The sequence below is a fragment of the Cherax quadricarinatus genome, unplaced genomic scaffold, assembly GCF_038502225.1.
Source record: "Cherax quadricarinatus isolate ZL_2023a unplaced genomic scaffold, ASM3850222v1 Contig323, whole genome shotgun sequence".
Lineage (NCBI taxonomy): Eukaryota > Metazoa > Arthropoda > Malacostraca > Decapoda > Parastacidae > Cherax > Cherax quadricarinatus.
In genome coordinates this window covers 44,742-67,698 of record NW_027195349.1, presented here as the reverse complement: position 1 = coordinate 67,698, position 22,957 = coordinate 44,742, and the positions used below count along the sequence as shown (strand labels likewise).

Genomic DNA, 22,957 nt, shown 5'->3' with positions numbered 1-22,957 from the left:
GTGTTTCTAATATACGTTCATGAATGTGCTGATATTATTTATGCAATTATTACAATACTGCATAACAGTAAATCTTCTATTTTTTTGTATGAATAAAAATTCATTAGGTGAATAAAAAATCAAAATGGAATTCATTTGTAAAGCCTGAAAACATAACTAATAACCAGAGGCAATATTAGTTTAGTGCCAGGAATGCCTGCATTGCTTATTCTGGAGCTTATTTTGAAATTGGAATATTTTGAACTTTGTGTTAAATTGGCCAAATTGCCAATTTCCGATCACTTTATTGTGTAGTTGAAACAGTTGACTGGGCGATTTCCTATGCTCACTCGATCAAATAGAGGTAATACTAGTAAAATAGCTAAGAATTTGGTCGACTGGAATAACGTAATTAGCTTAAAATGAGAGTCAAAGTTGGCAAAATCGCTGATGCGTAAATATCGCTGACGCAGCAAAATTCGCGAGAGTATTTTCACAATTTTCCATCAAATTTTGTACTTTTTGTTTTATTATCCTCAGAAAAAGATTCCCTACCATTTCATAAGAAAAAATAACAATTTTTTTTTTTGAAAATTCTTGGACCCTGGCTGTCACTCTGAGATTTGCCCTCTGGACCCTCAAAGGGTTAACAATGCCATTTTATGGAACCAGAATTTCAATTCAGCAAAAAAAAAATTCTACACATTTACATACCATTGTAAATCATTAGAGTGAAAAAAATTAGTAGTAATGTTTAGTGTGAAAACTTCTACCAACACTCTTCATAGTAAACATTGTCATGATTGTTTGTAATTTCCAATTTTCACCTATTTAAAACTAATGTTTTCTATATTTAAGTAGCATAAAATTTTCAGTGCTCCTGCTGTCAATGCTAGTTCCCCCCCCCTTAAAAAAAGAGCTATATATATTTTCTACTAATGTATATCCTGGGTAAATGAAAATATAACAAGGCACAGTTTATAATGTGCTTAGTGATAAGCTTAACTACTTTTTGGTCAATAAATGTGAATTTAAAAGTAAATTTATGAATGTGATATGATCTTTTACTATAAGGTTTGGTGAACTTCCTGAGCAAGAGAGATGGTGTAACTATAAAATTATTTTCTATAATTTTTGTCAATCTTTTTTCTAAAACTAAGCTTATTAATAAACATCAAACTAAATTTACTTATTACAAAAAAAGTTTTTTAATTCTTAAAACTTTCAAAATGTCAACAAAGAATGCTGAATGAGTTTGTCTCAAAAATAACATAACTATTCCTTATCTAAACCATTTTCAACAATATAAAACTCATGCTTTTACAAAGAAAAATAATTCTATAAAATGCTATCAAAATATAATACAACTCTCACTCAATGTTCTACTTTTAATCAGCTATTACACTAATATTTGTGGCCTATGCATTAATGTTTAACTGCAATTTACAGAGGCTTATGCAGTAGTAACTTGCCACAAAATAAATATAACAGCAGAGGACTGAAGGACTACTGGTCCATGCTACACAAGTTCTTTCTAAACTCAACCATTCTCACTTGTATATTTGTCTAATCTATTGTTTTTAAAGCTACCAAAGATATTAGCTTCAATAATGCCATTTGGCAACTTCTTCTACTCATCTACACCTCTACTGCCAAACCAGTATTTTTCTACATCCTTCATAAATTAGAATTTACCCAACTTGAATACCTATGCACTCTCAACACTCCAAATGTTCACATTTCCATCAAAACCCCATTTCTTGCAGCCAATTAAAAAAAAATTATCTAGCACTATATAACATTTAAAATTTAGTTATATTATGCCTAAAAAAGGATCAAGAAATACAAAAATCGGACTTGCTAACATGTATTCTTAAGAGAAGGAACACTAATTTACAATGATTCTCTACAGGGGAAGACCAGTACACTAATACCCCAATCATCAAGGAAATTAATGACCAGAATCTCAATTGTACTTTAAATCTGGTTTTCATACTAATGACTTATCATTATGCAATCATGAAATAAGCTTAATATTAAAAATTAAACTATACAATCATGAACCTGGAATAAAATTACCTTTAATAATTGAGATTTTGGTGTATTGACTGCATCTCGCAACTGATGAGATGCAACACTGTGTTGTTGTTCTAAAATGGAACTGCAAAGTCCTTACAAACTCCCCACACATGACAAAAAAGGTAACCTCCATACACCTATATCTTAAATACTACAAACAAATCCTCTTGGACAAAATTAAACAGATGGCAAGAAGAGTGATGTATAATTCAGCCTACACCTGAGGTCCTCTTCAGCAAGTTTCCGTTATAGGCTGAAATAAACAACACTCCTCTTACCTTTAGCTTACTTTTCTCCAAGTGAGTTCACTTGTACATTGTTTTATGTGTATTACACTTTTTTGTATTTTGATATACTTTATCGTAGATGTCTGCAAATTTTACTTTTAACATTAAAATCCATCACCTGGAAGCTGATGTGTGGTTGCCAATCATCAGCTCACTAAGCAGACAACCTGCCTTGATTTGTTTTACATGTGTGCCGACCACATGCGCTCTTCAATAAGGATTTTCCATCCGGGGCACTTCCAAGCACCAATACTGTACCACCAGTCACCAAGGTAAAAACGGTGATATTCATTCTTGATATAAATCAATTGCCAAAAAAATGCAGATTTAAAAACCATTACAAAAGATGTCCATGCTGAGAGGGCTGTACACTGCATAATTTGCCCTAATAAAATATGTATGTGACGAGATGAAACTAAGCAGTCATGAAAAAGAAAACAAGTAGCAGAGGTTGAGGAGACAATCAATCAATCTTTACATTTTATACTTATATATACAGTAGCATAATAATTAAATAATAACACTCAATCCATCTTACATCTGCACATTGCTGAACAAATAATACACACTAAAAATGATAAGTATCATCATCTCATTACACACAAATAAATCAAGTCTGGGAGTATAATGCACCAAGTGACCTGCAGATTATCACCACTGTAGGAGTACTTCATGGTAAACATTTGTAAAACAATTTCAGTTCTTCATATCAGTGCTGTCAGAGCTGAGAAATTTTATATACCTTTATCTGTAGTATACAACTTTAATAGTGAAAATATCAAATGCAAATGCCACTTGCAAAGGTGAAACAGTAATTTTTCACAGGAAAGGTAAACAGAGAATTTGTATATATGTACGAGTCATACCAATTATAAACCAAACCTTATCAGTCATATTTGCAAAAAAGATTTTTTCAGATTCAAACTGTTTGAATAATAAACAAAAGCAGAGGTCATATTAGTAAAAGAAAAAAAGGGTAAAACAAACACACACACACACACACACACACACACACACACACACGTTGGTCTGCACATACTTGATTTCACAATAAGTGCCTGTTGAATATAAATCAAAAGACTGCCATTTTCTCCCAAGCTTATGGTAACCAGGACATAAACCTAAAAATGAATTAATGTCAACTAGGCTACAAAGTTTTAGATTATAGATTTTTTCCATTATGCAACAACACCCACCTGGGAATAGATTAGAAGCATCAGAACAGTTTTCCACAGCATAGTGAAGCAACAACCTGGGAGTTAAAAATAAAAAAGTATAGGAAAGTAGAGACCAGCACAAAGATCTTCATGAAAATTATGCATTAGAATATTATTTTGGCTTCAATCAAGAGGATTATACATCTGAAATTACATTCTTTTCTATAAAGGATGTTTGTTAACTATATGTATGATATATCTATTCAATTTATTTATGTCAAACCTGCTGGGAATTCAAATTTATCAAGTATTGGCTGTAATCATCATATGTTAATCATTAAGATACTGTATATTAATGGTTTAGGAGATTTGGCATCTTGATGTGAATCACTGTACTCATATGAAATGTATTACTCAACTATTAACTTAGTGCATTACAAATCATCATTCCAAATATTATAACTGTTTGCCTCTTAACTGAACAATTAATACTAGACTTAAACAGACAGATATCAAGTTTTTGAAATGGGAAATATTTCCAAGATATATGAGATAAATGAGAGAGAATTTGACAATAAAGAGGCTGATACATTGAGTAGTGAAGAGAAGCCACTAAAGATTAAATATAAATGTTAAAAATGTCAAGAATTACTTTACAAAAGAGCAGAAAACTACAATTTTAACAGGGCTCACAAATTATTTAAAATTTGTTGCATACATAAAAAATCACATGAATTAAAAATAAGCTAACTAAATTTATCAGAAGAGCCAAGACACATTACATCCAAATTTGTTCTTTCGCAAGAGTATTATGAAATCTCACTTTACATAATGGGAGTATCAGATACAGACTCAAATCATGTAATAACAAACTCAAGTGGCACAGGTCTTTATTAGCAATTGTTAACTGGGTTAATAACTGGGGGAGCCCTTCACAATCAGTTCTGTAGGTAAGAGAAATTGTGTGTGCAAACAGAATGAAACATTATTGGAATGGCTTACAAGAAAAGGTAATAAATGCTACAATAACTGGAATCTCTAAAATACTTTATGATAAACTAAATACTGTTTAACCCTTTCACTGTCCAGACCCCAGAAATTAACCCCAGAAATTAAATTAATTAATTAAAGTGGATGTCAAGTAGAACTACACCACTGAGGCCAGGGTCCCTCACATAGTTCTACACCATGAGCTCAGCTCACTCAGATAACCAGTAAATTTTGGCCAAGATAAGAGCATGGGTCTGTATGGAGTGTGTGCACAGGTATACAAAAAATCCTACCCCACACAGTGCAGGATAGGTAAAGTAAAATTCTGACCCAGTATTTGGTTTAAAATAGAGATTGAATTGTTTTCTAGGATGGTTTTTTATGGCTTTATTGACTGTTTCTTTGTATCATTTAATAGAATGAAAGACTGGAAGTAGCTTATAATTTTGCTCAAACTAACGGAAATATCTGATTTTTGTTGATTTTCCTGAAGACAGGTAAGGCCCCCTACACTTCCAATCTGTTTTAGGGGTTTTTAATAGGTCTGATTTAATTATTGGGACACTGAACACAATGATAATCATTCCTGGTTTTGTTTTATTATCTGGGAAAGGAGAAAATCATCAATTTTTTTTTATTAACACATCGGTTGTTTCCCGCCGAGGAAGGGTGACCCGAAAAAGAATAAACACTTTCATTATCATTCATGCCATCACTGTCTTGCCAGAGGCACACCCATACTAAAGTTATAAAACTGTAACTTATCAACACCCCTCCTTTAGAGTGCAGGCACTGTACTTCCCACCTCAAATACTCAAGTCTGGCCTGCCAGTTTCCCTGGATCCATTCATATATATGTTACCTCGCTCACACTGCAACAGCATGTCAATTCATAAAAACCATTTGTCTCCACTTGCTCCTATCTAACACACTCATACATGTTTGCTGGAAGTCCAAACCCCTCGAACACGAAAATCTCCTTTACCTCCCCCCCAACCATTCCTAGGCTGACACCTACCCTGCCTTCCTCACACTACAGATTTATATGCTCTCTAAGTCATTCAATTTCATTCCATACTCTCTAAATGTCCAAACCACCTCAACAACTCCTCCTAAGCCCTCTGGATAATACTTCAGTAACCCTGCGCTGCCTCCTAATTTCTAAACTACGGATTTTCTGCATTATATTCACACTGCACATTGCCCGCAGACATGACATCTCCAGCCTTCTCCTTGCTGCAACATTCACCACCCATGCTTCACACCCATATAAGAACGTTGGTACTGTATAACTATACTCTCACACATTCCCCTCTTTCTTTCCATGGATAATGTTCTTTGTCACCACAAACTCCTCAGTGCACCCTTCACCTTTTTCCCCCTCTCGTCAATTCAATGATTCACCTCGTCTTTCATAGACCCATCTGCTGACTAGTCCTCCCAAATATTTGAATACACTCACTTTCTCCATACTCTCCCCCTTCAATCTGATATCCAGTCTCTCATTACCTAAATTTTTGTTATCCTTATCACCTTGCTCTTAGTATGTGTGATTATAAATTCAAAATGGAGGGCATAGGAGAGGCCATGGGATGTGATTAACCCGTAAACGGTCCAAACGTGTATATACATTTTTACCGCTAGTGTCCCAAACGTATATATACATTTTATTTGTCATACATTCAACATTGCCACGATAAGCCTGAGTCATTTAGACATGAGAGCATGGGTGTGCGCACTCACTGTGCGCCATATTAACCCTTTCAGGGTTTCGGCCGAACTAGTACGGCTTACGCACCAGGGTTTTTGACGTACTAGTACGCCTAAATTCTAGCACCTTCAAATCTAGTGAGAGAAAGCTGGTAGGCCTACATATGAAAGAATGGGTCTATGTGGTCAGTGTGTGCAGTATAAAAAAAAATCCTGCAGCACACAGTGCATAATGAGAAAAAAAAAACTTTGACCTTGTTTTTGGATTAAAACAGCGACTTTGCGCTGTATTTTCGTATGGTATTTATTGTTGTATTCTAGTTTCCTGGTCTCATTCTATAGAATGGAAGACATATAACAGAAATTGACTGATTTTTCAATGAAAAGTACCTTGAAATTGAGCTCAAAGTAGCAGAAATGTTCGATTTTTACCAAAGTTCAAAAGTAAACAAATCATGCTAAGCGTCTAATACACGTCAACTAGCAAGTCTAATATTCTTTCACAAGTGTGCCGATATTATTTATACCATTTTTTTCACTAATGCAGTAGTCTGCATAACAGTATATCTTCTATTTTTTGCGAGAATAAAAATTCAAAGTGGAAAGCAAAAGAATGTAAGAGGGGCATTGGGACATGACTAATGAACAGAGGAAATGTCATTTTAGTGCCAGGAATGTCTTTCTTGTTTATTCTGGACCCTATTTGGAAATTAGCATCTTTTGAAATTTGTGTGAAATTGGCAAAATTGCTAAATTCTGACCACCGTATTGGATAGTTGAAATCGGTAAATGGGTGGTTTCTTGCACTCATTCGATAGAAAAAATGGAGTTCTAGCAAAATATTCACGATTTTTGTCGACTAGTACAGTGGAATTGGCTGAAAATAGGGCTCAAAGTGGGCAAAATAGCTGATGTGTAAATATCGTCGAGACCGCTAACTTCGCGAGAGCATAGTTCCGTAAGTTTTCCAACAAATTTCATACTTTTGGTGTCATTATGATCGGGAAAAGATTCTATATATTTTCATAAGAAATTTTTTTTTTTTTTTTTTGAAATTTGGGTGACCCTAAGAACAAATCTCTGAGAGGGCCAGTCGACCCTGAAAGGGTTAAAATAATAGGGGATGCCTGGGTACCATATGCTCTTTTTTCCTATTAAAAAAAAAAAAATTTCTCAAAAAATTTGGGGCACTACGCGAGAGAATGTATATATACATTTGGACCATTTATGGGTTAATGAACACAGGAAATGTTGTTTTATTGCCAGGAATGTCTACATTGTTTATTTTGTACTCTTTTTTTTTTTTTTTTTTTTTTTTTAACTGGTATTTTTTTACCTTTGTGTAAAATTGGCCAAATTACTGACTTCTATACACTTTATATGGAAATTGTAATAGTTGAAAGGATGGTTTCTTGTGCTTAACTGATAGAACAGAAGGCATACTAGCAAAATAACTAAGAATTTAGTCAAAAGGAGCAATGGAAATGACTTGAAATAAGACTCAAAGTTGGAGAAATCATAGAAGCATAAATTGCACTCACATTGCTAACTTGCATCTGCATAATTCCATAAGTTTTTCATCAAATTTCATAACCACTAGGTTAGCTATAAATAGGTAATTGCTCACACTGGTTCCTCCCACAAGCTTACAGCTATTAACCTGATACTACGCATGGTTAGTCACCCCTCACAGTTGCCTGACTAAAAAGATGCACATCTGCCAACTGGTCTGTGTGGAGGAAAAATATTAAAAAAAAAAATGCATAAAACGGAGAAACTAAGAACTGAATGGATCCCCTTACAAAAAGACTAATTAACAGCTTCTTTATGGTACAACTGAGTAAACTCAGGTACTCACTTGCCCCACCATTTCTCCACGATAACTGTGGCTCAGAACCCTAGCAGGAGCATTTACAAGTGTAGAAAAATAAATCCTGAAATATTTTGATCTATTAAAACAGAGAATTGTAATTCAGTACATAACATTATTTATTTAATGTTATTAATTTAAAATTCATATTAAAAAATACTTGGGTCAATAATTACCATAGCATGTTGAGTATCACTACTATGAATGTGCTAATATTATTTTTTATTTTGAAATTAATATTGCACATTTTCAAGTCATTTTCATTTAACCAAGCTGTAGTTCTACACCTTGTCTACAGGGTCCAACAATTAAAAAAAAAAAAAAAATCTTATGAAATGGTAGAGAATTTTTTTTCTGGAGGTAATAAAATAAAAATTTGATGGAAAACTGATGAAATTATACTATTGTGAATTTTACTGTGTCGGCGATATTTAAGCATCGGGGATTTTGCCCACTTTGACTCCTATTTTAGGCCAATTACATTATTCCAGTCGACCAAATTCTTAAGCTATTTCGCTAGTATCACTTCTATTTTATTAACTGAGCAAAGGAAACTGCCCAATCAACTATTTCAATTACCCAATAATGCAATCAGAAATTGGTAATTTGGCAAATTTCACACACAGTTCAAAATATTCCAATTTCAAAATAGGGTCCAGAATATACAATGCAGGCATTCCTGACACTAAATTAACATTTCTTCTGTTTATTAGTTGTGTTTCTAGGCTTTACACACAAATTCCATTTTTATTTTTTATTCACAAAGAATTTTTATTCACACCAAAAAATAGAAGATTTACAGTTATGCAATATTGTAATAACTATCAATAAAATCAGTGCATTCGTGAACATAGATTCACCAGGTGACAGGTATTGGACGCATGATGTCATCTGTTTACTATTGAACATCAGCAAAATTCAAACATTTCTGCCACTTTGAGCTCAATTTCAAGCTATTTTCAGTCCTAAAACCTATGAAAATTATCTCTTCTGCAATATATGTTTGATTTTATCAAATGAGACCAAGAAACTGAGAATACACTGCAAAGTTGCTGATTTAAACCAAAAACAGTCGTAGTTTTTTTCTCATTATGCACTTTGTGCAGCTGGATTTTTTACCACAGACCCACTCTCTCATATCTAGGCCCAAATTTACCACTCACAACTTATCTGAGTGAGCTGAGCTCATGGTGTAGAACTACAGCACTGACACTGGCTTCAAAGCCGTAGAACTTCAGCAAAGACCCTGAAAGGGTTAAGCCAACAAGGATGAAAAAGGAATTACCTGGATAATGTAATCTTATTTGCAGATACTTCTTGAAGCATTATACTTAATCCTTAATAAATTGGAAGGGATGGGTTTAAAATTAAATTCAGTGCCAAGGATGAACATGTAGCAGAATTGTGTGAGTGTATTAAATTAAAAAAGGTAACAATGTTCAGATAACCTGCGCGTAAGAGACAAACTTATGACAGTGTTTCGGTCTAACTTCAACCATTAACCTTTTCAAGGTCCAGAGGCCAAATTTCAAAGTGTACACCAGGGTCCAAGAATTTTCAAACAAAAATTTTGTTATTTTTTCTTATGAAATGGTAGAGAATCTCTTTCTGAAGGTAATAAAACAAAAAGTATTAAATGTGATGGAAAATTGACCAAATTATGCTCTCGCGAATTTTGATGTGTCAGCGATGTTTACGCATCAGCGATTTTGACAACATTGACTCCCATTTTAGGCCAATTACATTATTCCAGTCAACCAATTTCTTAGCTATTTCACTAGTATTACTTCTATTCTATCGATTGATCACAAGAAATCGCCAAGTCAACTGTTTCAACTACAAAATAAAGTGATCGGAAATTGGTAATTTGCCCAATTTAATGCAAAGTTCAAAATACACCAACTTCAAAACGGGGTCCAGAATAAAAAATGCAGGCACTCCTGGCACTAAACTAACATTTCCTCTATTCATTAGTTATGTTTTCAGACTTTACAAATGAATTCCATTTTGATTTTTTATTCACAATGAATTTTTATTCAAACCAAAAAATAGAAGATTTACTGTTATGCAATACAGTGGACCCCCGCATAACGATCACCTCCGAATGCGACCAATTATGTAAGTGTATTTATGTAAGCGCGCTTGTACGTGTATGTTTGGGGGTCTGAAATGGACTAATCTACTTCACAATATTCCTTATGGGAACAAATTCGGTCAGTACTGGCACCTGAACATACTTCTGGAGTGAAATAATATCGTTAACCGGGGGTCCACTGTATTGTAATAATTGTGTAAATAATATCACCACATTTGTGAACGTATATCAGACCCACCAGCTGGCGTGTATTAGACATGTGAGGTCATTTGTTTACTCTTGAACATCGGCAAAAATTTAACATTTCTGCTACTTTGAGCTCATTTTCAAGCCATTTCCAGTATTAAAACCAATCAAAATCATCTCTAGTTCTGTAATATATTTTCCATTCTATCAAATGAGGCCAAGAAATCGCAAATACAACTATAAAAAACATACAAAAAACGCTGAAAAGTTGCTGTTTTAATAAAAAACTACAGTCTCAGTTTTTTTTATCTCATTATGCACTGTGTGCTGCAGGATTTGCTTTATGTAGTGCACACATACCACATAGATGTATTTTCTCATATCTTGGCCCAACTTTACCGCTCACAGCTTATCAGAGTGAGCTGAGCTCATGGCGTAGATCTAAGGTTTGGACCCTCAACTCAAAGCCGTAGAACTACAGCACAGACCCTGAAAGGGTTAGCTAGCAAAAAGAGAAATGATCCAGTCTCCTAAATCTTAACAATGCCCTTCATTCCTTTGACACTGAACTTATTTGCTTGCCAAACTAATCCCCTTCGTTGTAGTCTAGATCATACTTCTCCTGCTGCCACAGTCTACTCCATTTTCTGCACTTCTTGTCCTCTCCAATACTTTGGAGAAACTGGCCACTTTCTTTCTGACACACTTAAAGAGCACAAAGGATGTGTTAGCCTTGCTGACACAAATACAGCCCCTCCTCACTTAATGGTGGAGTTTCATTCCTAGGACCACATCGGTAAACGAATTTGTTGCAAAGTGAGGAGCATACTAAAATGATAGTGGGTTTGTGTCAACTATCTTTGATATTGCTTTAATGTCACTTGCACCATTTATAACATTTCTGGTATATTTTTAAATGTTTATACAGTAGTGTACTGTATATTGTAATACACAGAGTAGAGGAAATCAGCTCTAATATACATACATTATTTAGGTAAGTCCGAGGTGTCGGTAAACGAGAACGTCACTAAGTAAGGAGAGGCTGTAATGCTCTTTTCTGTCATGTAAGAGATCAGAGTCATCCTACTGACTGGTCCTCTGCCACAACAGTCTACCCATTTTCTAGCCTTCATAGATGCCGTCTTGTTGAATCATCCATTATACACAATTCTTCTAATGTGAAGCTTAGTCCTGGCTTTGCCTCTGCCATTCTTTCTCATTACACTGTCAAATGCTCCATATTTCAAAACACTTGTGACTTGACCTGATCTTCATCTCTTTATCTCTTTGTCTTTCCTATAATTTCATTGCCTTTCCTGTCTTCTGCCTAGGTGGGTTCTGTCTTATGGGGTTTTTGGCCCACTGGTATTTTGTCCTACCCTTGTGGGTCACTGGCTCTCCTGCAGTGTTCCTCTTTTCTCTTTTTCTTAGCCTACCATTACTACTGCTACCAGTACCCAGTACTACTACTACTACCACCAGTGCCCAGTACTACTACTACTACCAGTACCCAGTACTACCACTACTACCAGTGCCCAGTACTACTACTGCTGCTACCATTACCAAGTGCTACTACTACTACTACTGCTGCTACCAGTACCCAGTACTACTACTACTACCAGTATCACTACTACTACCAGTATTACTACTACTACTACCAATACTACTACTATTACTACTACCAATATTATTACTACCAGTACTACTACTACTGCTACTACAAGTATAACTACTACTACTACTACTATTGCTCTACTGCTCCCTTCCCCACTCCCATATCATATATACTGGCTCCCTTCTCCACCCCCCTATCAAATATACTGGCTCCCTTCCCATCACACTTCCGTGTGACTAGTTAATGGTCCCTGTCAGACTGAAACATCATCATAAGTTTCAAGTCTCCTACATGCAGGTCATTTGTGTATTGTTCCCATCAAGGTCTTCTGCCTATTTATTCTTCACGAGGTAACATTTATGAAGGGAAGGGTTGCAGGTAAAATAATTAGCCAGACTTAAGTCTTGGAGGTGGGAATTACAGTGTCTAAACTCTAAAGGAGGGGCAACGATGTTGAAGTTCGGAAGATCTTTTAAATTATGAACGATGTTGCAGTTCAGAAGGCCTTTCAAACTATGAACAATGCTGCAGTTTGGAAGGCTTTTTAAACTATGATATCAGCACACCACTGAAAAGACAGCAATTGAATGAATGACCATGAATGTGTTTCCTCATGCTTTGGAGTCTCCCCTACAAGTGGCACACACACACACTACCATGACTAGTAATTTCCCCTCACTTTCATTTACTTATCAAAAACAGCTGTATATGACTAAATGCAGTATAATCTGCCACTAAAGGCACCAGAAGGCAAAAATTGGAAAGGTAGCGAGGTACAAGGTGAGAAAAATATGGTCATGTGGTGGATGGGGGCCAGGATGATGCTTCTTCATGCCACTATTTGAGCTCAGCTGCTGACTGTGGCAGAAACACAATAACCTCACAAATTTCATGCTTTAATACTAGATCACATATCAGAAATGTCTGTTCAACTTTTGTGGGTTATAATCTATTCATAAAGGGACACTAATGTCCTTAGTTGAGTGAGAAAAGACAGTGCCACACCAGTTAACATAACAGTGTTAGAAATAACAATATAATTTAGCTTAGTCCAATTCAACCCATCTTAGATCAGCCTAAATATTTTGATAATTATTTAACATCAGTGAAGAATATCTATGTTGTGATGTTCAAACTGATTTTTGCAGTTCTTGTAGCAATGATTTTACTTTCTACTTATTTGACAAATTGTTTGGCAAAATTGCAAACAATTACTAATGAAGCATGTCATATACATATGCAGGGTATGTATGAATATATATAATCGAATGAATTTAAGTAAAACAAGCTGTTGAAGTGTGAGCAGCGTAATATTTTGTGAAGGGATTCAGGGAAACCAGTCAGCTGGACTTGAGTCCTGGAGGCCGGAAGTACAATGCCTGCACTTTAAAGGAAGGGGGTTGGGATACTGGCTGTTTGGAGTGATATCTAAATTGTCATATCTGGGCACCTCTGCAAAGACAGCGATTATGAGTGAATGATGGTGAAAGTGTTTCTTTTCTGCGTCACCCTGCCTCGGTGGAAGACAGCTGAGATTTAACAGAATCATAAAAATAAATATTGTCAACAACTATGTGGGCAAGGCCCACCATCCAGCAAATGACAGATATATGAACCACTTTTGCACCAGCGTAGAAAAGATTTCTAATGATGTCTACTTAATCAGTTGTAACAGACTGCTACTATTATCTGAAATCACTTTTTAAAGAAATCCCTATGCCACTCAGGCTACTGGTAACATTTGGCATACACTTAATCCCCTATATGGTGTATGAAAAATGAGATTTCATACTAATCATAAAAGTGACAAACTACGAGCAGAGGTGATGTAGGCTCCAACCACTGACTCCAAGATTACCAATGACACTGCTTTGTTTTAGTGTGTGTGTGTGTGTGTGTGTGTGTGTGTGTGTGTGTGTGTGTGTGTGTGTGTGTGTGTGTGTGTGTGAGCATGTGTGTGCGTGTGTGTGCGTGTGTGCGTGTGTGCATATGTGCATGTGTGCGTGTGTGTGTGTGTGTGTGTGTGTGTGTGTGTGTGTGTGTGTGTGTGTGTGTGTGTGTGTGTGTGTGTGTGTGTGTGAGCGTGTGTGAGCGTGTGTGAGCGTGTGTGAGCGTGTGTGAGCGTGTGTGAGCGTGTGTGTGCGTGTGTGTGTGCGTGTGTGCATATGTGCATATGTGCATGTGTGCATGTGTGTGTGTGTGCATATGTGCATATGTGCATATGTGCATGTGTGCATGTGTGTGTGTGTGTGTGTGTGTGTGTGTGTGTGTGTGTGTGTGTGTGTGTGTGTGTGTGTGTGTGTGTGTGTGTGTGTGTGTGTGTGTGTGTGTGTGTACAGTGGTGCCTCGAGATACGAACTTATTTTGTTCCAGAAGGCTGTTCGAGTGCCAATACCGAACGAATTTGTTCCCGTAAGGAAAAATTAAAATTAGATTAATCCATTTCAAACCCCCAAAAATACACTTACAAAAGCACTTACATAAATACACTTACATAACTGTTCGAGTTTTGAGCTGTTCGTATCCTGAGGTACCACTGTATGTGTATGGGAGACGGCCGACTTGGAGAAGAAAAAAAAAAAAAAAAAAAAATTATATATATATATATATATATATATATATATATATATATATATATATATATATATATATATATATATATATATATATATATATATATATGGGAGACGGCCGACTTGTTGAAAAATATATATATATATATATATATATATATATATATATATATATATATATATATATATATATATATATATATATATATATATATATATATATTTATATATATATATATATATATATATATATATATATATATATATATATATATATATATATATATATATTTATATATATATATATATATATATATATATATATATATATATATATATATGCAAGCGTGCATGAGCGTGTTAGATAGGAGTGAATGGAGACGAATGATACTTGGGACCTGACGATCTGTTGGAGTGCGAGCAGGGTAATATTTAGTGAAGGGATTCAGGGAAACCAGTTATTTTCTTATAGTCGGACTTGAGTCCTGGAAATGGGAAGTACAATGCCTGCACTTTAAAGGAAGGGTTTGGGATATTGGCAGTTTGGAGGGATATGTTGTGTATCTTTATACGTATATGCTTCTAAACTGTTGTGTTCTGAGCACCTCTGCAAAAACAGTGATAATGTGTGAGTGTGGTGAAAGTGTTGAATGATGATGAAAGTATTTTCTTTTTGGGGATTTTCTTTCTTTTTTGGGTCACCCTGCCTCGGTGGGAGACAGCCGACTTGTTGGAAAAAAAAAAAAAAAAAAATATAATATATATATATATATATATATATATATATATATATATATATATATATATATATATATATATATATATATATATATATATATATATATATACATATATATATATACACAGTGGACCCCCGCATAACGATTACCTCCGAATGCGACAAATTATGTAAGTGTATTTATGTAAGTGCGTTTGTACGTGTATGTTTGGGGGTCTGAAATGGACTAATCTACTTCACAATATTTCTTATGGGAACAAATTCGGTCAGTACTGGCACCTGAACATACTTCTGGAGTGAAAAAATATCGTTAACCGGGGGTCCACTGTATATACATACATATACATACATATATATATACATACATATATATATACATACATATATATATACATACATATATATATATACATACATATATATATATACATACATACATACATACATACATATACAGCAGGGCCCCGCTTTACGGCGTTTCACTTTATGGCGTTCTGCTAATACGGTCATTTCAAATTATGACCAAAACTCGCTATACGGCTCCCCCCACCTGACTTTCTAATACGGTCACCGCGCCCCACCTTGTTTGTTTACATTCTTCGTGAGCTCAGTAAGCACTAAGTCTCTCCATTTTGTCTGGAAACTCCAAAATTTCAAATGTTTTTAAAAGTTATTTCATATTTTATATATACTCTGATAATTATACTTATGTATACCTGTACTTAAATAAACTTACATACTGTGCTGGCATGCAGGTACACATTAAAATCAGTAAGAGTGTCTTATGTCTCCAGACGTCATATTAGTAATGATAATAATAATCGAGTCTCATTTAAATGTCGTATATTACGTTAAATACACATTTTCATTAATCCATCTATGATATTTTTTCAAAATTATATAATAAACACGATACATAACATAAAAAGATGATAAATACACCCCACAATAGAATAAATAAACATAAATATGAGATGTGGTAGCAGACGACTTGCACAAGTGACGCCATATTAGAAATGATAATAATAATAATAATAATAATCACCGAGTCTCATTAAATGTTGTACATTACGTTAATATACACATTTTCATTAATCCATCCATGATATTTTTTTCAAAATTATATAATAAACACGATACATAACATAAAAAGATGATAAATACACCTCACAATAGAATAAATAAACATAAATATGAGATGTGGTAGCCAGATAACTTGTACAAGTGATGCCAAGAATAACATTTTCTCTAATCTAACATAAGAGAAAATATGTTACTGGGGGTAACCGTAGAAAATTATTCCTTTCGTATGTATGTAAGTAAGTTTATTCAGGTATACACAAATACAGTTACATAGATTATCATACATAACAACATATGTGTAGAGAACCTAGGATAACCCAAAAAAGTCAGAGTGACTTATTTCCATTGCCTTCACTCAGAGCATCATTTCTTCTCAAAATGATGTTACATGAGAATAGGAGTGTTCTTTATTTATTCTACCGTATCAATGTAGAGACAACCTGTACACAATGTAACTTGTACACAAACCAGACGTGTACACTTCGTTTACAAAACTTACCTTCGCCTGGTTTGTTTACATAACTCTGCGCCTGTCCTCTCTCATGCACTCATTCTTTCTCTCTCTCATTTATTCGTTTTATCTCATTTACTTACTCCTGACCCTACATTAAGACTACAAATATTTTAAGGTAAGTAATGAGTGAACTGTATATACATTTTATGGCTCTGGGATGCTTAAATGTAATAGAATATTATGTGTAGGTGGGGTGGCCTGGTATGGTAGCCCGGCTGACTACCATACATACCACATTTGATTTTTTACAATAAATACTACTCATCTCACCCTATATTTTAAGGTAAGTAATGAGTGAACTGTATATACATTTTATCGCTCTGGGATGCTTAAATATCATAGAATTGTATGTGTGGGTGGGGTGGCCTGGTATGGTAGCCTGGCTGACTACCATACATACCACACTTGATTTCTTACAATAAATACTACTTGTCTCACCCTAGACTAAGACTATAAATATTTTAAGGTAAGTAATGAGTGCACTATGTGTGTACTGTACTTTTTTATTGTTTTTTGATGCCTGGTTCTATTGCTAACTTAATATATGTTAGTGTAAACTTGTTATCTAGTGTTTGTATGCATTTGTAAGTGGAAAAAAAGGGCGTTCCACTTTACGGCGGTTTCCGCTTTACGGCGGTAGCCTGGAACCTAACCAGCCGTATAATTGGGGCCCTCCTGTATATATATATATATAATATATAATACATATATATATATATATATAAATGCATATAAATGCCAGATAACAAGTTTACACAAACATATAATAACGTAGCAATAGAAGTAGGCATTAAAAGCAACAAAAAGTAAAACACACACACAGTACACCCATTACTTACCTTAAAATATTTGTAGTCTTAATGTAGGGTGAGAGGTGAGTCGTATTCATTTGTAGGAAGTCAGGTGTGGGAGGTATGGTAGCCAGCCGAGTCAGCCCACCCATCCCACTCACACGTAATATACTACAACATTTAAAGCGCCCCAGACCAATAAAATACATATACAGTACATTCATTAATTACCTTAAAATATATGTAGTCTTAATGTAGGGTTAGAGGTGAGTAAACGAGATAAAACGAATAAACGAGAGAGAGAGAGAGAGAGAGAGAGAGAGAGAGATAAAGAGATAGAGATAGAGAGAGATAGAGAGAGAGAGAGAGAGAGAGATAGACAGATAGGGAGAGATATAGAGAGAGATATAGAGAGAGATATAGATAGAGATAGAGATATAGATAGAGAGAGATAGAGAGATATAGAGATAGAGATAGAGAGAGATAGAGATAGAGAGAGATAGAGATAGAGAGATAGGGAGAGATATAGAGAGAGATATAGAGAGAGATATAGATAGAGAGAGATATAGATAGAGAGAGATAGAGATAGAGAGAGATAGAGAGATAAAGAGAGAGATAGATATGCAGAGTATGTAAACAACAGATGCATCTGGTTTTGGTATACCATAATACAAACATTTTACATTGTATACAAGTTATCTCTGTGTTGATACAGTAGAATAAACAAAGAGGAACACTCCCATTCTCATGTAACACCATTTTTAGAAGAAATGACACCCTGAGTGAAGGCATACGATAGCAAAAATTTTCTAGCTACCCCCAGTAATATAATAGTGTACACATTTTCTCTGATGGTGGACTAGAGAAAATGTTATTCTTGCCATCACTCCTACTAGTAGCCTGGCTACCACATCTCATATTGATGTTAATTTATTCTACTGAGGGGTGTATTTATCATGTTTATGTTACGTAGCATGTATATTATATAATTTTGAAAAAATATCGTAGATAGATTAGTGGAAATGTCTATATTAACATAATATATGACATTTAATGCGCCCAAGAGATTATTATTATTATTAATATGGCGTCAAGAGTAGAGAGCCTTTTAGTAATTTTAATGTGTATCTGCATGCCAGCACACTGTGTAAGTATATTCAGATACGGGTACAGATAAGTATAATTATCTGAGTAAATACAAAATATACAATAACTTTAAAACACTTGAAATTTGGAAAGTTTCCAGACATAATAGAGATGTGCTCATGGAGAATGTAAACAAACCAGGTGGGGCGCGCCATATTAGAAAGACGGGGGAGCCATATAGCGAGTTTTGGTCATAATCTGAAATTGCCGTAAAGCAGGGCCCTAGAGCTGTAGAGAGAGAGAGAGAGAGAGAGAGAGAGAGTGTGTGTGTGTGTGTGTGTGTGTGTGTGTGTGTGTGTGTGTGTGTGTGTGTGTGAGTGTGTGTGTGAGTGTGTGAGTGTGTGAGTGTGTGAGTGTGTGTGCAAGTGTGTGTGCAAGTGTGTGTGCAAGTGTGTGTGCAAGTGTGTGTGCAAGTGTGTGTGCAAGTGTGTGTGCAAGTGTGTGTGCGAGTGTGTGTGCGAGTGTGTGTGCGAGTGTGTGTGCGTGTGTGCGCGTGTGTGCACGTGTGTGTGTGCGCGTGTGTGTGTGCGTGCGCGTGCATGGGTGCGTGCGTGCGCGTACGTGTATGTGTGTGTGTGTGTGTGTGTGTGTGTGTGTGTGTGTGTGTGTGTGTGTGTGTGTGTGTGTGTGTGTGTGTGTGTGTGTGTGTGTGTGTGTGTGTGTGTGTGTGTGTGTAAAATTACTATTTTTCATTTGTAGCACCCCACTTCCACTTCAAGAATTTGAGCTCCCTCTGACATTTTTACCAGTTCGACAATCAAGTGAGGCTGATAAAAATGTGAGCAAAGATTCAAATCCTTCTCATGGTAGTTAGGTTATAAACTGCAAACTAGAATCAGTAGTCCAGTTGAATCTTCATACATATTCATAGTAATAAATATTAAAATATACAAAGAAAAACAAGAGTCTTAACAACAGGCTTTAATAATGATATCTTACCAAAATTTAAACCTTTCAGACATAATGGTTACAAATCAGTAAGTTACATGTGAAAAAGATCAACAAAGCCTTCCTAATGCATTTCTTCAAGTACAGAGTACTAGTTGAAATATTTGATATTTTTGATGAATTTACTAAATTTTGTGTTTAGCTGGCAAGTATGCTAGCCTGACTGATATTCAAAGAATTATATATAGTATATACAAATTTTATTACTTAAAATAAAAAGTAAATTTGCAAATGAAATTTCTGTATATACAGAAACTAACCAAGTAGAGTGTCAGAAATATTAAGTCAAAATGAGAGCACAAAGTGAAAAAAAATGCAAACATATAATTAACTACAAAAATTAAAAATAAAAAAAAAAGATATATATATGAATACTGAGTTCATAACCAGCTCAACAGTGTGTGTGTGACTTAAGGTGCAGCTGCTGATACAATCAACTGCAATATCAACATAACATTAAAACAGATTTAATCTCAGCAATAAAAAATGAAGTTTGATATTTATGAATGTTTACTATTTACATAAATAAAAACATTACAAAGTATTTTCCATCTGCTTCTGTTAAGTGAGTACATTTTTTCAGTTCACAGGATGCATCATACAACCATAACTAACTGCTCCAAAATACAAAACATTAGTTGCTATCAATACTGATATTGACATAACCAAACTTACAGTGTTGTCGAGATGATGGGATGAAAATTATGTTGAAGAAATTTCCAGCAAATAACAGAGCAACCTTACCACTGAGAAGTAATACTATTACCTGAAAGTATAGTGAAAAATCTGAATCCATTTCCAGTTTACAGGGTGCAGATATTATAAAGGAGAGAGACTCCAACACTTCAAAATTTTGACTTGGTTCACATACTTACACAATACATTTTCATATTTACATCAAGCCTCTGTGTAATGCATAAAATTATTATGATCATTATCAAATAGAAGAATCAGCATGTAGGAAAGGGCATTGTAGCTAAACTATTTATAAAATATTGTGGAGCAGATTCTTTTCTGTAATGGTTTGTACTAATGTGGGAATACTATCTTTATCCTAACATTTTTTATCCTTGTCAAGGCACAATTTAAACTTTTTATCTAAGATTTCTTTTGTTAGCTCTTCTCGAATAACCAGTTTGAGCTCTTCAATAATTTTTTCCATTACAAGATTAACTGTTACATTTTCATGACAACTGGAACTTTCAAGGTCAAACATATCTGATATTTTTTCCTCACTTGTCTCCATAGGCATAGCCTCACTCGTTAATTCTAACTCAGAGTCCAGTGAACTTTTCACAATATTGCCCTTAGAATCAATAATTTTATAGGGATGCATACGATTAATACTTTTCAAAATAAGCTCTGCTTTCAAACTACCCTCTTTTAGCAACAAAGGTTCTGTTAAAGAACTCCTGTAGTTTGGAGGAGGAACTGTGGGAAGGTTTTTCGGAAGTGGTGGCATTCCCTTGAGTGGGGAAATCGACAATAAAATTTGTCCATTTAGAGGAGTCTCAGTATTTTGAGTGCTAGTATTAGAATTTACAAAATCAACACTGGACAACTTAGATGCCTTTCTTGCCTTGAGGGTTTCCTTATGCCAATAAAGGTACATATGTCTAGACAAGTAAGGAGATGGGGTAGGAGACAGTGGTCTCTCAAGCTCTTCCTGTTCTTTCTCCGAAACTGTGTTTGGTGATAGTAACTGAGTCAAAGACTTCTTATGCTTTTTAGAAGCATCTTCCTCTACTGTCCCAAACATAATCTTCAATCTAGTATCTAAATTTGGTCTAGCTGGGGAATCAGTTGGAGTCTTGTTAATTTTTGAAGAAAATGACACATCTTTAGAGAAAGAAACTTTTTTCTTTTTGTTTTCATTTCTGATTCTTTCTGGGGTTTTCAATGAACTGGAGAAACTATCAGAAGAGTTTAACTTATTTGGCTGCCTCACATATTTATTGATAAGAGAGTCTTCTGGACTTTCTTCTCTTGATGGAGAACCAAGACTTGAGGCTGGAGAAAATGTAGCATCTTCGGGATCATATGGTTCCTCCTCGACTGCTGCTTGACACACATGGGAAGAAATAGGTAGATGAACAGTATCTGAGGGAGGAAGTGGAGGTGGGGGAGGTGTGGAAGCTTGAACACTGCTATATGAGACAACAATAGGTGCCCCTGAAACACAAGGAATCCTATTATTACTGTTATTAGCAGAGGGGACGGCAGCAGGCTTCACGGAGGGACGAGATGAAACAATACTTGGGATGGGTTTAGCTTGTTCAATATCTTGAGTATCAGAAAATAATCTTTTGGTTCCAGAATGTTTTGAGGTGCTTGGAGCTCCTGATTGTGTTGAATTTGATGACTTGGTAACCGATACACTTTTCGAAAATTTTGGAGGTGCAGAGGGCAAAGAGGATTTCTTGACAGGGCTAGATGGAGGTGGGTCATTTGGCGGAGGAGGTTTTGAAGGTTCAACCTTTGGTGAAGGTGGCAGAGGAGGTAGAGGAGGAAGTGGGGGTTGTACCGTAAAATTATTGGGAGGAAGAGGTGGTGGTCGTGATGTTTGTGTGCCAGGGAGTGGTGGTGGTGCACAGAGTCTAGACTGTGTTGGTCTTGGACCTCTGGGTAATGGAGGATGCATAGTGGATTCTACCTTTTGCATACCATGACAAAGAGGAGGACGAGCTTTAACCTCGGTAGGAGGTGGAACTGAATATGGGTTACTTGGTGGCATGGTCAAATTGGATAGATGAGGATGAGGACCCTGATGAGGCATGGGTAAGTGTGAATGAGGTGGAGGTAGAATAGGGGAATGTGTAATAGGAGGGGGAGGATGTAATATAGGGCCAGGTGGTGGCAAACGCTGTATAGGAGGCGCATGGGACACATCAGGAATAGATGGCCTACATAAAACTGGTGCTCCAGCAAACTGAGGAGCTGGCTGCCCTTGAATAATAATACCCATTCCTGGGAAAGGTGGGCCCCTGGCAAACCCATGCCTGTAATCAAAGGTTTCATGGCTGGGTCTTCTGTGGCCCAGACGATCCTGATTATTTATGCTCACACTTTTCAAGAAGTTGCCGACACCAACTGGACGCCCATCTGTTCCCATGAAATCGTTCCTGCCCATGTGCATGTCATCCGACATTTTAGGGGCTTAGCAGTGGATGACACCAGTGGCTGCAGCACCAGTTT

At 35.6% G+C, this 22,957-nt stretch overlaps 1 protein-coding gene across 4 annotated transcripts; it reads right to left on the bottom strand.

Moving 5' to 3' along the window:
* Window positions 1–1,266: 1,266 nt before the first annotated feature.
* LOC128687631 (uncharacterized) lies at window positions 1,267–22,957 on the bottom strand. 4 transcript variants are annotated; one of them, XR_011391141.1, is made up of 3 exons: window positions 20,438–22,957; window positions 3,542–3,597; window positions 1,272–2,597 (listed from the first exon to the last, which is right to left on the bottom strand). XR_011391141.1 is itself a non-coding variant. In XM_053775185.2 (1 exon), exon 1 carries the CDS (start codon window positions 22,908–22,910, stop codon window positions 20,817–20,819), a length of 2,094 nt encoding a protein of 697 aa, XP_053631160.2. In that variant the 5' UTR covers window positions 22,911–22,957; the 3' UTR covers window positions 19,723–20,816. The 4 variants fall into 4 exon arrangements, 1 of the variants encoding a protein (XP_053631160.2); XR_008406872.2 differs by having other exon boundaries at window positions 1,267–3,597; window positions 22,827–22,957; XR_008406870.2 differs by having other exon boundaries at window positions 1,272–3,597.